A 17,501-nucleotide genomic window follows, 5' to 3' on the forward strand; every position below is an offset into this window, starting at 1 on the left:
CTGCCAGAATCGTCCCCCACTGCTGGATCGTCTGCCCATGTTGGTATGCCTTTCACCACAGCATATAAAAGGCGTGCACTTGGCAGGCTGCACTTTGAGGGGAATTCGGAGGTGAATGCACAGTAACATCGTAGAGGTGCATTTGTCGGGGGGTGGGTGGGTTGGTGGGGACAAGGGCTGCCCTGTGTGCCCTGTGGTTGAGGTGACTTGGGGGGCAGGGCTGCCCTGTGGTTGAAGGTAGCGCACAGGAACGTGCATGGGGGGGACGTTGAGGGAAGTGGGAAGTAGCCACACTGTAGGGAAACCTTTTATAAAGTGACCATTCCTCTGCAGCTGAGACAGTTCAGGCACAGCCACATTGACATACGTGGAATCGGGTCTCTAGCTTCTCTGCCCACTCAGGCAACGCAGAGGCATGAAAGTGTCTCCAAGTGCTCCAGAGCTTTTCACCCCTCGGGCACAGACTGCAAAGTAATGAGCATTTTAGTGGACTGCAGAACAGTTGGATGATTGGGCACGTGTACAATCTCCTTGCTAAAGCTGGCCGTGGAGCAGTTACTGGTGGAGGTGCTCACAGCCCCTTGTAATGTCATCATCCCAGTTTGGACCCGTCTCCCCCATGGTTCAAGCTAACAGGGCACCCGTGCAGCGCACTAATCCCTGGCCATCCAAGTGGTGGATCTGAGAGCCATTGTTGGTCGGTGCCTAGCCTGATCCATGGTCTATAGATGCTGCCTTTCATTCTTGCAGATGACTGAGAACCAGTGTCGCTGAATACTGTGCATGTCTAGGGAGCTGGTTCGTCACATCTACCAGCTGCTACAGGATTTGGCGCTACGTGGACATGGGGGGCATCCACTGCCAGTGGCTGTGAAAATGACAGTGGCACTCAATTTCTACTCCAGTGGCTCCTTTCAGGACTCCACAGGTGACCTCTGTGGGATATCATAAGCTGCCACCCACAAATGAATCCATGAGGTCATGGATGCCATCTTTGTGAGGGCACACAGCTTTGTGTATTTTGCTCAGGACCAGGACAGTCAGGATACAAAAGCAATTGGATTTGCCCAGATCTCGGGTTTCCCACAGGTGCAGGGTGCCATTCACTGCACTCACGTGGCGCTCAGATCTCTGTCACAATACGCGGTCAATTACAACAATCACAAGGGATTGCATTCGCTGAATGTGCAGCTGGTGTGCGACCACCACAAACACATCCTGCAGGTCTGCGCATGGTTTCCAGGGATGTACACAACTCCTACATTCTCAGTTGGTCACAGGTCCCTGACGTCTTCCAGGGTCCACAGTGGCTGCAAGGATGTCTCCTCGGGGACAAGGTCGTGGCTGATGACACCCACACAGCAACCTCAGACTGCAGCAGAGCAAAGGTATAACGAGGCTCATGCTGCAACTCACAACTTGATGGAACAAACCATCGAGCTGCTGAAGGTGAGGTTCCAGTGCCTGGACCGGTCTGGTGGAGCCCTGCAATAAAGTCCACAGAGGGTGTCACTCATGATCATCGCCTGCTGCACCCTTTACAACCTGCCACTGCAATGGGGAGACGAGCTGGCTGAGGAGGTGATGCAGGAGCTGGATGTCCTCTCTGATGAGGATATCAACAGGGATGAGGGTGAGCAGGTCCTTGAAGGCGACGATGACAAGGATGAGGCCCTCGCACTGGCCAGACAAGGCAGGAGTGCTCGGGGGGCCCTCATAGCTGCTAGATTTGTGGAGGATGAACATGCAGTGAGGAAACGCCATAGATCCTCACATTGCATCTATGAACGTTTGACTCCAGTCTGGCTTAGAGCAGTGCACATACCCTCTGTGATAATGCGCCTGTCATGGAGACACAATGGCAGCCCTAATACTCGCTGGATTGTAAGAGGATGATGGCGACATGCAGTGAGGACACTCTATAGATCTTCATGTAGCCTCTGTGAATGTCTGACTCCTGTCTGGCTGAGGGCACCTCACTTGTGCTCTGTAATCAGGATCATATCATAGAGACACAGCCATGAAACCTTACAAGCATCTGATCCTTTGTCTGCCTTCAGCTCCTGATCCCTTCAGGAGCACAGCGTCACTGGTCACAGGTGCTGAAGAGATGAGGGCCAGCTGGACCATCACTTTGGTCTGAAGGCTGCACAAAGCACAGACAAGAGGCCCTGGACTGAGACACCTGCCTTTATCTGGTGCAGAAAGGTTTCACATCTGAGTGACACGAACACTGCTCAACAGAACAAGGAGCCATAGGCAGGGAGACATTCTTGGAAGTTAATTGACAATAGTGAACAGTATGTACAAATGATTAACACCCGTACCCAGACTGTGCAACTACATCTTTTAACTTTCCTAACCCTACCGTTATGTCTTGGTGCTCCCCAGCCATCCACAACAGAGGTGGAGGCAGCCTGCTAACCGTGACGCCGTCTGTGATGACTTTGGCAGGTGTTTTCTGCAGGGCCGAGACCTGGAGGGCCCCGGCCTGCTTTCGGGGTCCTGCTGTGTGGCAGTGGCATCCTCCTCGGCCTGTGGAGCTGGAACTGCTGAAGTCACAGGAAGAGGGGATTTGGATGGGCTGGACACTCCCAGAGTTACTTGGATGGATGGCTGCAGGTGGGTAAACCTATGGAATCCCAAGGGCCCTTGGCTGACTCATTGAGGAAGAAGGGGTAGCTGGAGTGAGATCGAGCTGCCTTGCATCCCTCTCGCATACACACTGTTGGAGGCCAATTATGGCATCAGCGATGGAGTTGAATCCATGCAGCAGTGCAGGAGCAATGTCCTGGACAAAGGTCTCCATGGCAGCCGCCATCCTACCAGTGTTGACCTCGGTGCATTGACATGCCGGCACTATTATTTCAGCCTGAAGTTGGACGGACTCCTCCATCGTGCCTTGCAATCTGAGGAGTGCAGCGGACATCCCTTACTGATGTTCCCGAACTTGCCTTTGCAGCTCCAGGAAGTGTGACATGACCAAGTCCAGAGGCTCGTCATCTGATTTGGACTCAGCAAATTTATGGCCTCCAGCAGTCCCCCAAGTGCCAGACATCTGGAAAGTCCCTGCCACTACCGCCTGCTGTGGATCAGACAGCGTGCTATGCTCACCAGATTGTGATCCTGAGGCTACTGTCAAGCTAGCTCCCACCAAGGTGTTTGTCTCTGCGCTGGGGGAGGGTGTGGGTGAGCGCTGTGACAGGACTTCAAGGAGGGTGCCTCCAGATACCTCTTCCAAAGTATCTTTGGGGCTTGATTGAGGCCCTGGGCCATGGACTCTGTCGGCTGTTTCCCAGATGTGCCTGTAGAAGCAAGGGGTGATATTTAGTGCATGGCACTGCCTGTGAAACAGGACACATCACTCACGGCATGGTTGATTGATGGATGTTGCACTGCTGGTAGAACACTGTTGACCTCACTGTCAGCACAGGAATGGTCCAAATCCTTGCCGGCCAGCTGTGTGGCTCTGTTATCAAAATCTGTCTGGACCTTGATTTCACGCATTCCTCCATTGGTCTACTACCTCTCCCTCTTGTTGTGTGCCAGTTTGTCCTGCATGAATACAGATGTAGAGAGTGTAAGCAGGACACCTGCCAGGCCAGATGATAAATGTGCCTGGCATGTGTGGATGGTGAGTGATCCCATGGATGGGATGAGGACAATGATGGTGAGTATGAGAGAGTGAATGGTGATGTCCCTTGAACTGACATTGAGTGAGTGCCCGGTGGATGTGTGCTGGGTTTGTGAGTGTGTGAGTTGAGAGTGATGAGAAGAGTGACTTACCCTGGCAGAACGGAGGAGATTATTCATCCTCTTGTGACACTAGGTGCCTGTCCACATTTTTGAAAGGCGTTGGCACTGACCACTGTTGCCACCGCCCTCCAAGTTGGAGTAGTGATGTTGCTGCCTATCCTGCAACCAGAGCAGGGGTAGAGAACATCACGGCGAGCCTCCACTGAGTCCAAAAGGTGTTAGAGGGACATGTCATTGAACCTAGGGGCTTTTTGCCTTTCAGGGTCATGTCTTCTTTGCAGCAGTCGGGGGCTGGAAGCACTGTATGCACGGTTGGACTTTAAATATGGTGTGCTGAAGCAGTGAGGTGATGGTGAGGCAGGTGAATGAGAGACCGTCTGCCATGGAAGTGCCTTGTTTCTCAGGAATGCATAATTAATGCGGCGGGTTAGAGAAGATACAGCGTGAAAAGCCACCAGTGTGGCCGGCGGGTAAAACATCATTTTGCCTGCTGGCTATTGCACTTAGTGCAAATCTGGGACGATTCCACCCATGGAATTTCTCATCCAAGGGAATCTCAGATGAATCGTCAACTTTTTTGGAAAACATGGATTACGTTTTAAAAAGAAATTTTCTCCAGCAATTACAGTTTTACATGGGCTTCAACTCCACTCTTGGAACTTTAAGATCACCGCGAACTGTCACAGTCACAGATACCACAGCAAAGGACTCATAAACAGTGAACTATCAATTATTTTACCTTTCAGCATTGAATTTTAATTTTGCTAAGAAACTAACTACTTACATGATAGCTTATAAACTTTGCATGCTTGTGTATGGTGAGTGTGGGTTGCGAAGGTTGAGATGTGGGTTTACCTTTTTGAATATTTTTATATCATTATCTGGGTGGGTTTTAACTTAATAAAAATGAAACCCTTTTTGTTTTAAAAGAAAGCCTGGCAGACTCGTTTCTTTGCAATCAGCACACAATTGGCTAAGCACAGAGAGTGAGTAAATATCTTCATCCTGCTAAATTCACAAAAAACCCTGTTATGGTCAGACTTGGAATGTTAGGATAGGGGATTCATATCTTACCCTTCCTCATGTGGCTGTAACACCCTGTATGGAAGTAACAAATGTCTGATTTGATCTGGGTCTTTTTAGTCAAAGGCACAAACGATGGGACACTGATGCACTCTGCCATCAGGCTGCCAAATGATCTAAAGACCACTATTACTTTGGGTATACTACATAGAAACTTATTAAAGCCTGATTTTACCTTGGGCCAAGGAGCAAGCATGGGGCTGGATTAGGGATGACAGAGTGATTATCCCACTTGGTCCCATTTGCTGATGTGAGGCCTGGATCATTTTAACTATTGGCCTCATTTCCTTAATCCAGGCCCAACTCTAACTTGAATCCAGCGTTAATAAAAGGAAGAAAGACAGCACTTTTCACAACTGTCAGATGTCTCAAAGTGCTTTACAGACAATGAAGTGCTTCTGAAGTGTAGTCACTTTTGTAATCCAGGAAACCTGCCAGCCAAATTTGTGGCAAACTCCCACAAACAGCAGTATGATAAAGACCAGACGATCAGTTTTTTGTCTCCCTCCGGGACACCCTGGTCCACTCCTCCATCACCCCCTACACCTCAACCCCCTTCCACGGCACCTTCTCATGCAACCGCAGAAGGTGCAACACCTGTCCCTTTACTTCCCCTCTCCTCACTGTCCAAGGGCCCAAACACTCCTTTCAAGTGAAGCAGCATTTCACTTGCACTTCCCTCAACTTAGTCTACTGCATTCGTTGCTTCCAATGTGGTTTCCTCTACATTGGAGAGACCAAACGCAGACTGGGTGACCGCTGTGCAGAACACCTTCGGTCTGTCAGCAAATGTTACCCAAACCTCCCTGTCGCTTGCCATTTCAACACTCCACCCTGCTCTCATGCCCACATATCCATCCTTGGCTTGCTGCATTGTTCCAGTGAAGCTCAACGCAAACTGGAGGAACAGCACCTCATCTTCTGACTAGGCACTTTACAGCCTTCCGGACTGAATATTGAGTTCAACAATTTTAGATCATGAACTCTCTCCTCCATCCCCACCCCTTTCCGATTTTCCCCCTCCTTTTTGTTTTTTCCAATAATTTATATAGATTTTTCCTTTCCCATCTACTTCCATTATTTTTAAGTGTATTTCCATCCATTGTTTTATCTCTACCTTTCAGCCTATTTCGATCCCTTCCCCCGACCCCACCCCCACTAGGGCTATCTGTACCTTGCTCGTCCTGCTTTCTACCCTTAATTAGCACATTCCTTTAGATAATATTACCACCTTCAACACCTCTTTGTCCTTTTGTCTGTTACATCTTTTGGTTATCTCCACCTCTCACTGGCCCTCTATCCAGCTCTTCTTGTCCCACCCCCTCCCCCCACTTAAACCAGATTATATTTCACCTCTCTTCTATTTTTACTTAGTGCTGTTGAAGGGTCATTTGGACTCGAAACGTTAACTGTGCTCCTATCCGCAGATGCTGCCAGACCTGCTGAGTTTTTCCAGGAATTTTTGTTTTTGTTTCAGTTTTTTGTGATGTTGATTGAGAAACATACTCACTGGCCAGGACTCCAGGGATAACTCACCTGCTCTTCTTCAAAATAGTGCCATGGGGTCTTTTACATCCACCTGAGCAGACAGATGGGGCCTCAACTTAACATCTCATACAAAAGATGGTGCCTCCAACAGTGCAGCACTCCCTCAGTGCTGCATAAGCAATCAATGGTGACAGACCAATGGGCAGTAGTTAGGCGAGTGCAGCAGGTGGACAGAAGCAGAGATGGTGTCTGGTAGTCAGGTAAGTGGTTCGTGGCGAGTGTAAGAGATCCCAGTCAGGAGGAAGCCCCGATGCTCTAGATTTGTTCAGTGAGGCCTGCAGGAGCACACCTGCCCACAAGGCATGCAAGGAAACTTTTGTTTTTAAACTACTCATCTTTTTGACCTTCTGGGATTGTGCTCCTTCTTGCCAGGTTTTCTCAGTGAGATGGTGGTAGGTGCCAATCCCCCAATACAAAGCTAAAATAGTCTTGGGGTGTGAGTGACATTATCAGACCCTCACTTCTGTATTTCAACGAGGCACTCAGCTGCTTGCTGCAAAAGCCTCATAAACATTACAATACACGGGTGTTAATAGGCTGACTGTTGTCCATGCGGCATCAAACCGGAGAGTAAGACACTCCCCCATTTTATCCTCTGCACAAACAGGCTAGAACATTGGGCTGAATAATACATGCCGCCGCAGTGCATGGGCTGAGCATCTGGAAGCAGCCAGCATTCAGACTTTCAAGCCCACCACCTAAAGACGCCAATTAACGCATCAATTGGGCCAATTAAGAGTGTAGGGCAGGTTCCGGGCTGCAGACTGAGAGGATCCTGCCCAATCAAAGCAGTAAGGCAGGATATGTAGTGTTAGAGCTCATTGACCATGACCCAGATCGTGGTCACGGCCTGTAAGTTAAAGGGTCACTCTGGCCCCTTTAGCAGCACAATGCAGAAATGGACCTCTTTGCATGAGGTCTCAGGTTCTTAAGTCATGAATTTAAGTCAACATACACCTAATTCTTCCATGAAGCACTTTTGGCCACCAAAGAACACGAACAGCCAAGATTTAACTCTGCCCTCAGACAACCCACCATTACAGCCTACCTGATGTAAAAACGGGAAATATGGCTGGCGTAAATCTCACTCTGAAAGTGTTTTATTCCATTCTGCATGTATTCTGGCAGTCAATTGCCTTTTTAATGAGCACAACTAGCCTATTGTCTTCAATTTCCATAGTGTGGGCAGGCTCCCGATTTCCAGATCCACCCGCTAACCGTATTATCCCAGACTGGTGTGATGCTGCTGGGAACCCGACCCAATGTTTTTGCGCCCGATAATACGTTGGTATGTGTGTGTTTCGCTCCCATTTTCGAAGTGTATTATTCAGGCCATTGTCTTTCTCCATGTATTGACTGGATTTACATAGAAACATAGAAATTAGGAGGAGTAGGCCATTCGGCCCTTTGAGCCTGCTCTGCCATTCATTATGGTCATGGCTGATCATCCAATTCAATAGCCTGCTCCCGCTTTCTCCCCATACCCTTTGATCCCTTGCGCCCCGAGAGCTATATCCAACTCCTTCTGGAAAGCATACAATGTTTTGGTCTCAGCTACTTTCTGTGGTAACGAATTCCACAGGCTCACCACTCTCTGAGTGAAGAAATTTCTCCTCATCTCAGTCCTAAATGGTCTACCCCTTTTCCTCAGACTGTGACCCCTGGTTCTGGACTCCCCCACCATTGGGAACATCCTTCCTGCATCTACTCTGTCTGGTCCTGTTAGAATTTTATAGGTTTCTAAAAGATCCCCTCTCATTCTTCTGAACTCCAGCAAATATAATCCTAATCGACTCAATCTCTCCTCATGTCACTCCCGCCATCCCAGGAATCAGTCGGGTAAACCTTCGCTGCACTCCCTCTATAGCAAGTACATCCTTCCTCAGATAAGGAGACCAAAATTGCACACAATATTCCAGGTGTGGTCTCACCAAGGCCCTGTACAATTGCAGCAAGACATTCCTGTTCCTGTACTCGAATTCTCTGGCTATGAAGGCCAACATACCATTTGCCTTCTTTACCGCCTGCTGCACCTGCATGCTTACCTTTAGTGCCTAGTGTACGAGGACACCCAGGTCTCATTGCACATTCCCCTCTCTCAATTTATAGCCATTCAGATAATAATCTGCCTTCCTGTTTTTGCTATCAAAATGGATAACCTCACGTTTATCCACATTATACTGCATCTGCAATGCATTTGCCCACTCACTCAGCTTGTCCAAATCACACTGAAGCATCTCTGCATCCTCCTCACAGCTCACCATCCCACCCAGCTTTGAGTCATCTGCAAATTTGTAGATGTTACATTTAATTCCCTCATCTAAATCATTAAAATATATTGTGAATAACTGGGGCCCCAGCACCGATCCCTGCGGTACCCCACTAATCACTGCCTGCCATTCGGAAAAAGACCCGTTTATTCCTACTCTTTGTTTCCTGTCTGCCATCTCAATACACTACCCCCATCCCATGGGCTTTAATTTTACACGCTAATCTCATATGTGGGACTTTGTCGAAAGCCTTCTGAAAGTCCAAATAAACCACATCCACTGGCTCCCCCTCATCAACTCTACTAGTTACATCATGGAAAAATTCCAGTAGATTTGTCAAGCATGATTTCCATTTCATAAATCCATGCTGACTCAGTCCGATTCTGCCACTGTTTTTCACGTGCTCAGCTATTAAATCTTTTGTAACGGACTCTAGAATTTTCCCCACTACCGACGTCAGGCTGACTGGTCTATAATTCCCTGTTTTCTCTCTGCCTCCCTTTTTAAATAGTGGGGTTACATTAGCTACCCTCCAATCTGTAGGAACTGTTCCAGAGTCTATAGAATCTCAGATGATGACCACCAATGCATCCACAATTCTAGGGCCACTTCCTTAAGTACTCTGGGATGTAGATTATCAAGCCCCAGGGATTTATCAGCCTTCAATCCCATCAATTTCCCCAACACCATTTCCCTACTAATACTGATTTCTTTCAGTTCCTCCCTCTCACTAAACCCTGTGTTCCCCAACATTTCTGCTATGTTATTTGTGTCCTCCTTTGGGAAGACAGAGCCAAAGTATGTATTTAGTTGGTCAGCCATTTCTTTGTTCCCCATTATAAATTTCCCTGTTTCTGACTGTAAGGGACCTACATTTGTCTTCGCCAACCTTTTTCTCTTCACATACCTATAGAAACTTTTACAGTCAGTTTTTATGTTCCCTGCAAGCTTACTCTCTTACTCTATTTTCCCCTTCTTAATCAATCCCTTGGTCCTCCTTTGCTGAATTCTAAACTGCTCCCAATCCTCAGGTCTGTTGTTTTTTCTGGCCAATTTGTATGCCTCTTCCTTGCATCTAATATTAAGTCTAATTTCCGTTGTAAGCCATGGTTTGGCCACCTTTCCTGTTTTACTCTTGCGCCAGACAGGAATAAAGAATTGTTGCAGTTCACCCACGCGCTCTTTGAATGTTTGCCATTTAATCTGGTCATCTAAGTAACTGGCAACAGCTTCATAGACAGGCTTTTTGTGAAGGTGTTTAAGAGATGAGCAGAAGACTAAGTAATTTCTATTGGGTGTCATAGAGTCATAGAGGTCTACCGCACAGAAAAAGGCCTTCGGCCCATCGAGTCTGCGCCGGTCAAACAATTACCTAACTATTCTAGTCCCATTTTCCACCACTAGGCCCATAGCCTTGTATGCCATGGCATCGCAAGTGCACATCCAAATACTTCTTAAATGTTATGAGGGTTTCTGCCTCTACCACACTTTCAGGCAGTGAGTTCCAGATTCCCACCACCCTCTGGGTGAAAAAATTCTCCCTCTAAACCTCCTGCCCCTTACCTTAAATCTATGCCCCCTGGTTATTGATCCCTCCACCAAGTGGAAAAGTTTCTTCCTGTCTACCCTATTTATGCCCCTCATAATTTTATACAGCTCAATCATGTCCCCCCTCAATCTCCTCTGCTCCAGGGAAAATAACCCCAGTCTATCCAATCTCTCCTCATAACTAAAATGCACCAGCCCAGGCAACATCCTGGTAATTAAACACAATGGAAAGCAATGAAGGTGAATCCTGGTAAACATCCTGGTAAACCTCCTCTGCACTCTCTCTAGTGCAATCATATCCTTCCTATAATGCGGATTCCGGAACTGCACGCAATACTCTAGCTGTGGCCTAACCAGCGTTTTTTACAGTTCCAGCATAACCTCCCTGCTCTTATATTCTATGCCTCGGCTAATAAAGGCACGTATTCAGGATATAATTAGATGGCTGTGCAAGTAATATGAATCTGTACTGGAATGCATAATGTCCTTGCTTGTTTGCTTGCATACACCATTTTCATGAAGATAGCGACAATTACAATCACAAACAGAAACTCTAAGCAAACCCCAACTCTTTGCTTACCTGATACTGGTTTTCGTACTTCGAGTGTGATGGAGGGTGGGAGGTCATACATAAAGTTACAGGTCTCTTGGTAAGACATGCCGAAGACTGGTGAGCTATTAATCAAGATAATTTCATCTCCAGGACCAAGCTTTCCCTTAGATTCCTAGAAAAGTAATGACACATTTATGTGTGTAACTGGAATGTCTTGTTACAAGTGGGCAAAGTGTAAAGTCTATGTATTCAATGGTGAAATTCTAGAAATTCAAACGTCACAAAGTTCAAAGTATACCATAACATGATTCATAAATGAATAATCTGGCTGAGCTTTTGAGCTGTGTGTGGTGCTGACTTTACTGGCCACAAGTGAAACTTCTCTTCTGCAACAGCAAACACAAAATTTATATATGGAAATGTAAGTTCTCCTTATGGGTCAGGGTGTGCTGCTGAAGCACACAATTCAAGGATGTCCCAGGTTCAACTCTGAGATGAGTTACCTGATTTCAGCCAAGATGAGGAGAAGTAAAGCTGGCCTCCATGTCTCAGGTTAATTGTTGGGGATGGGTGGGGGGAGGGTAAGAGCTGGGCTTCCCTACTTGTCCTCCAGTTAACTCAGCCAGCAAACGCTGGATATTGATGAGCAGAGAACCGGATTCAGCTGTGATATTCCCTCGCCTGCTCAAATAACTTGCCAACATATCCTGTTTTGGCTCACAAATGAAGAAAGGTCACTCAAGTGAAGGTTACCAGTTTCTGTGGAAATGTAGCCCAGTAAGGAGTCAATCCCTCAAAGGGGGCCAGAAAACAGAGGGAAGAAAACATTCTATCATACACAAGAACAACATACACTTACTGTAAGCAACTGCTCAGGCTACTGAATTTAAATATATGTTAGCTTCAAGGTTTTTGTTCTTTACACGAGAATTATTTTAGGGTTCAGTGTCACTGGTCACTTCCATAAGGAGACCTCATATCCTCTGTGATCCACTATAGATTGTTCTCTCCATGGCATCTCAATAAATGATAACAATGCCCATAGATTATAACCAAAAACTGATATCTGCATACTTGGCTACCACGACATATCACATGCCACCAAATGATTCTCCTTTTCAAAAGTAGACAGAATACGCACTCTATTTTGGCTAAGCCTTGAGTCAATAAATAATCTTATTTACAAGAGATACAGGAATGAACCCAATAGCACATAGAAATACTCCCCTCTGTTATATGCAATAATACAAATGCCACTCATTTTCTCTTTGAATGTAAACTTTTAACAGAAGTTTACTTGCTAGGGTCTCAATCTGGTCCGAATCCCTTGCTAAACCAACATAAAACTTACAACACGACTGCAGGTGTTGATTCCGAAACCTAGTCATTCCAAACTGCATGTTGAACTACATGTGTATTCCAATATAATCCATAATTAAAGAACTATGGCCACTGAGCTGTCCATCAAAGAAGACTACAGCTAATCATTGACCCTGTTCCCCTCTCAAAGGTCTCAGGCATGTCTGTCAATCACATCCACTACCCAGCCAGAAACTGATTCTATCACAGGGACATGTGACCATTTCTTTGAACGCCACTGGGTGCAGTGGCCACTGCTGAGACTTCAGCCAGCTCACAGGGTGTAGCAATGGATGCCACCCTCAGAACAAACTGAGTGGTGTCAGGGGTCACGGGGGCCAGTCAGGCATCGGCGTGGGGTGGAGTTGCTGTCGTAGGAGTGGCCATTGCCGCTGGGGGCTCCTCCGGGTTCACCAAGTGGTCTCCCCACACGATAGAGGGCCCACCTGCTGCTGCTAAAACGCGAGCAGCAGCGGGAAGAGGTCCTAAATGGGCCACTTAAGTGGCTCAATTGGTCTGTGGGCAGGAGGGCCAATTTCCACCTTCCCCACTGCTGGCAGCATGCCATGGCACAGGGAAGATGATGGGCACTCCACACCTGCTTTCCCTCACCATTTTATAGGACCCCCACCTCCTAGTCCATCTCTAGAGGGCTGGTAAAATCCAGCCCTTGATCGCTGTTGTGAATGTTACTGACTTGGTGCTTCCAGCTTTCACCACTCTTAAAATCAGTCTGTTGAAAGACCAGAGGGTGAAGTATAACGACAACATGAAACAACGAACATCTCTCCAGCAAACACTGCCGGTTCTGTATTTATAGTCCTTCGATCATGTTCATTGCACTATTCTTAATATAAACTAAGGAGACAGGCCCATATTTGCACCATCTCATTGTAACTTAAATTTGCAAAGTTCACGGGCAAAGAAGGTTTGAGTGTTATTTCCAGTTCATCTGCTTAAACATGACAAACAATGATTCAAACAACTGAATTTTACAACTTACTCTCTCAGCAGCTCCACCTGGTTGTAAACCTGTTATCAGAACTCTCAGGGGAGAAGCCTTGATTTCCAAGTCCAATCCAAATGATTCTGATTCCTTACGTGAGAGATGTACTGTTTCTGTACAGTACAGTCCAGAGGTGTCTGTGGTTTCAGCCTTTTTGCTATGAGGCAGTGACCTTGCAATAGGCTTGGTGGAGTGTAAATGAGGCTCATCATTCTTCTGCTTCAGGAGGGTTGGTGGGCACTCGATGCTCATCATGCTTTTTACTCTAGTGACAGCTTTGTGTTCAAGTTTGGGTGATCGTTTGGACTCTACCTGACCCTCCTTGACACCAAGGTTGCTGTGGTTAGTGTCAGTAGAGCTGGAAGATTCAAAGAATTTAAGCGGCATGAAGGGCGAGTCAACCATTTGCTCCATTGAGCTGTCCTCAGACTCTAGTGAGCTGCTATACACAGGTGTGGCTCCATCACTGCTGATATTTCTTAGCAACTCACCATCTTGGCTTTCATCGTCTACTTCGACAGAGGACGTGGCCATAATAATCCCTGAATCTTCCTCAGGTACCTTCTGTGCAGTGTCCCTTTGAGGCCGTTTGAGTCGAACGTTATCCTTGGGCTTCACAAAGTCCTCATCGTCGCTGATGTCATCATAGCAAATGACCCTCCTCTGGCGTAGAAGAGGGCTGCGGATTGATTTGGGACTGTCACTCAGGCTGGCCTGTCGAACAACTTCCACGTGTTTGTTGATAGGTACAACAGGTTTCCCATTGTTGAGGGAGATGGAGGATACTTCTGGCTTAGGCACTCCAATTTCTTTAGGAATTAAAAATACACAAGTAATTTTTTTTTGTTATATCCAAAAAAGAAGACAAATGAAGAAAAAAATTACTGCATGCACTAATGAAACTGCCAGTCAGAGGAAGGCCACGGTTCAAACCCCACTACCAGCTTCTTGGCACATCTCCAGGGCTGTAATAACAGAAGGTTGCTTTACTAATATTGACAGGATAAGCCTTTGAGGATGCTGGTCCTCATCCATCCTTCAAGTGGAGCCCCGCAAATCTTGGGGCAACATTATGGAGTAACTGTTCTTCCTCTCTTTTTCGTGATGTTTGTATCTGGGAAATAGGCATTCTCTGGGAGGGGTGGGGGGGGCGAGGGTGAGGATTGGGGTGGGAGAAGTCAGGAAAATTTGTCCCATCTGCTCTGATATTTTTAAAATTCTTTCATGGGATGTGGGCATCATTGGCAAGGCCAGCATTTGTTGCTTATCCTTAATTGTCATTGGTGGTGAGCTGCCTTCTTGAACCGCTGCATGTGGTGTGGGTGCACCCACAGTTCTGTATACGAAGGGAGTTCCAGGATTTTGACCCAGTGAAAGGATGGCGATATAGTTTCAAATCAGGATGCTGAGTGACTTGGAAGGGAACTTGCAGTTGGTGGTGTTCCCATGCATCTGCTGCCCCACTCATTTATTTTAAAAAAGGCTAATTCCAAAAGCAGCGGAATTTCAGGTAAATGCATTAAATATTCATACTCTAGTATCGTACATAGCAATTTCAATATCTTTATTAAGGTCAGTCACTTAAGTTCTGATGACAGGTCTCTTCTGAAACTTTAAGCTTTTTTCTCTTTCAGATGTAGGCAGGGCTGCTGTGTATTTCCAGCAATTTTTGTTTTATTGCTTCAATAGAAAGAAGTTATTTTTCAGCCGAGAAGTAAAGCAATAGCTTTCTGCTACAATTCCATTGATCTATTTAAAATAACCTAGGAAATACCATTGGCAATATTGGCAAATGAACCTTTAACACACATAAGAGACATTCTCCTGTTCCCTACTTCCCTACACTGCTGCTGCCATTAAAGATGGCCGCCGAGATCACTCTGGGCATGCGCACTGGTTCACATTTGTGCAGAGCCTATGCTGACATAATTCTGAAGGACACAATTTCAAAATTTGCAATGACCTACACCTTGGAAGTATTGCGAACTGTGAAGAGGTTTGTGATAGACTTTAAGAGGACATGGATAGGCTGGTGGAATGGGCAAACACGGAGTAGAAGGAATTTAATGCAGAAAAGTATGAAGTGATACACTTTGGTAGGAAGAATGAGGACAGACAATACAAAATAAAGGGTACAATCCTAAGTGGGGTTCAGGAGCAGAGGGACCTGGGTGGATATATGCACAAATCGTTGAAGGTGACAGGGCAGGTTGCGAAAATGGTTGATAAGGCTTATGGGACTCTAGGCTTTATAAATAGAGGCAGAGAGTACAAAAGCAAGGCAGTTATGGTGAACTCTAATAAAATATATGTTCAACTTCAACTGGAGTATTGTATGCACTTCTGGGCACCACACTTTAGGAAGGATCTGAAGGCTTTAGAGAGGATGCAAAGAAGATTCACGAGAATGATTCCAGCAATGAGGGATCTCAATTATGAGTTTAGATTGGAAAAGCTAGTGCTGTTCTCCTTAGAGGAGAAAAGGTTGGGAGGAGATATGATAGAAGTGTTCAAAATAATGAGTGGTCTGGACAGAGTAGATATGGAGAAACTATTCCCATTGGTGGAAGAGTACCAGGGGACACCAATTTAAGGTGAATGGAAAAAGAATCAAAGGCGACATGAGGGAAAGCTTTTTCATGTGTGGTTAGGATCTAGAATGCACTGCGGTGGTGGAGTTTTTAAATTCTTGTTTTTAAAAAAGGGAAAAATTTGCAGAGCTACAGGGAGAAGACAGGAAGTGGGACTAGCCGTGTTGCTGTTGCGGAGAGCTGGCATGGACACAATGGACCAAATGGCCTCCTTTTGTGCTGTAACCATTCTATGATTAAATTAGAAGATGCAGTAATGGCACATGAGTATGTTAGGTGTTCATCCACCAATATCACTCCTGGTAATTGCTAGGCTAATATTTTTCATTCTCATGAGATATGCAGTAGATACAGAATGTCATTTTGAAGTTGAATCCTCATCATCTGATTCTATCCTAGCACCATCAAGAAACAACACCAGTTAGTATGAGTCAAACCTGGATTCAGAGGGGGAACAACACCATCATCCAATGAGTTACTTGTGCTCTTCTGCCGCAGGTGTTCTTCCTCACTGGCCGCTGTTACCATCGTGTCTGAGAGTGACGAATGGTTAGGAATGTTGTGGGAAAAGTACTGGGAGAGTTCCGTTTCTGAACTCAGTGACCCTTGCTGAAAGAGAATAGAATTAGATGGAATTTTACATTATAGAAACAGGCCATTCAGCCTAACAGGTCTTTGTTGGTGCTTATGCTCCACGCTAGCCTCTACCCACCTTGCTTAATCTCACTCTAATAGATAGCAGTTTAATTCTGACATTGATCACTAAATTCAGGACAAAATTTTGCGAATCTAGCTCATGACTTAGGAAGAGTACTTAAATTATCAGAGCCAGTGGAGCAACTTCATTACTGGGAAAAGCACTAGTGCATTTGGTATTTTTGAAAGTTATTAATTGAGACAATAGAGAAGATTCTCAGTAGTAACTCATCAGCAGACATTCTTATGATCCCTGTACAGACCGATAACTTTAAAAAAAAGAAATCTGAACTTCCAGTCAATAGCTTAAAGGATAACATGCCAAGATTTCACATTTTCAGATCTTTACTGTAACAAACTGACTGAAAACACTTTTGACTAAACACTGTTTTTGTAAGCAACTTATACTTTAAACCACACAAAATTTTCAATACCACCGAAAAAACTCACTATCAGGTATATTTTATACTGTCATTTAGGCAGACATTCAATTCCCCAGATTTGGTCCAAAATAATTCTTAGCTCCTAAGGGTTTACTTCCGATCTTTTCTTTTCCCAGCCTGGAAACATTTATCTCCAGAAATGTCTTTCACAATGTAAGTTTTCCTGGAGACTTTTCCCTCTGCTAAAGCTAGACAAATCATCCAGCCTCATTTTAATTCCCCACAAACTTGGTCTTTCCAATCTGAGCATGAGGTCCCACCCACATTCCTATGGGGTGAACCATAGAGACCGTCGGCCTCTAGCTGCTCTTTCTTTCCTGAACCCTGGCAGACTAACTGGGCAGGACTTTTTGGATGGCAGGGTTTCCCAACCTACCACCCAAAGAGCTGGCAGGGATAGCAAATGCACCGATACTGGCTGCCCCACAACCATTTAACGTTTGGTGGGGTGTTAATTGGCTAAGAGCAAGTCTTCTGAGGAACTGGTCAATCCAACTGGCTGGCAGCTCTGTCGTCTCAGCAGCACCAGGTTCGAGTGGTGGCCACTGCTGGGATTACAGCCAGTTCCTGATGAAGAGGAGCTAATGGAAGATGGACTGAAGATAGGTCTGGAGTATCAGCAGGGCCTGGCTGGCAAGCCTCAGTGAG

General features: G+C 46.0%; 1 protein-coding gene and 1 long non-coding RNA gene across 7 annotated transcripts in view; one reads left to right on the top strand and one right to left on the bottom strand.

Moving 5' to 3' along the window:
* The window catches only part of LOC144686088 (uncharacterized), a 185,036-nt gene that overhangs the window by 62,220 nt on the left and 105,315 nt on the right, over positions 1–17,501 (top strand). The gene's annotated exons all lie outside the window — the stretch shown is intronic.
* Positions 1–17,501, bottom strand: part of pdzd2 (PDZ domain containing 2) — a 631,303-nt gene that overhangs the window by 35,585 nt on the left and 578,217 nt on the right. For all 6 annotated transcript variants that reach the window (XM_078551140.1, XM_078551149.1, XM_078551169.1 and 3 more), the window contains 3 exons: positions 16,152–16,323; positions 13,121–13,932; positions 10,786–10,930 (listed from right to left, as the gene is read on the bottom strand). In XM_078551140.1, coding sequence (XP_078407266.1) covers positions 10,786–10,930; positions 13,121–13,932; positions 16,152–16,323 — 1,129 coding nt within the window. The remainder of the gene's footprint in view (positions 1–10,785; positions 10,931–13,120; positions 13,933–16,151; positions 16,324–17,501) is intronic.

Source organism: Cetorhinus maximus, chromosome 1 (assembly GCF_964194155.1).
Source record: "Cetorhinus maximus chromosome 1, sCetMax3.hap1.1, whole genome shotgun sequence".
NCBI classification, from domain to species: Eukaryota; Metazoa; Chordata; class Chondrichthyes; order Lamniformes; family Cetorhinidae; genus Cetorhinus; species Cetorhinus maximus.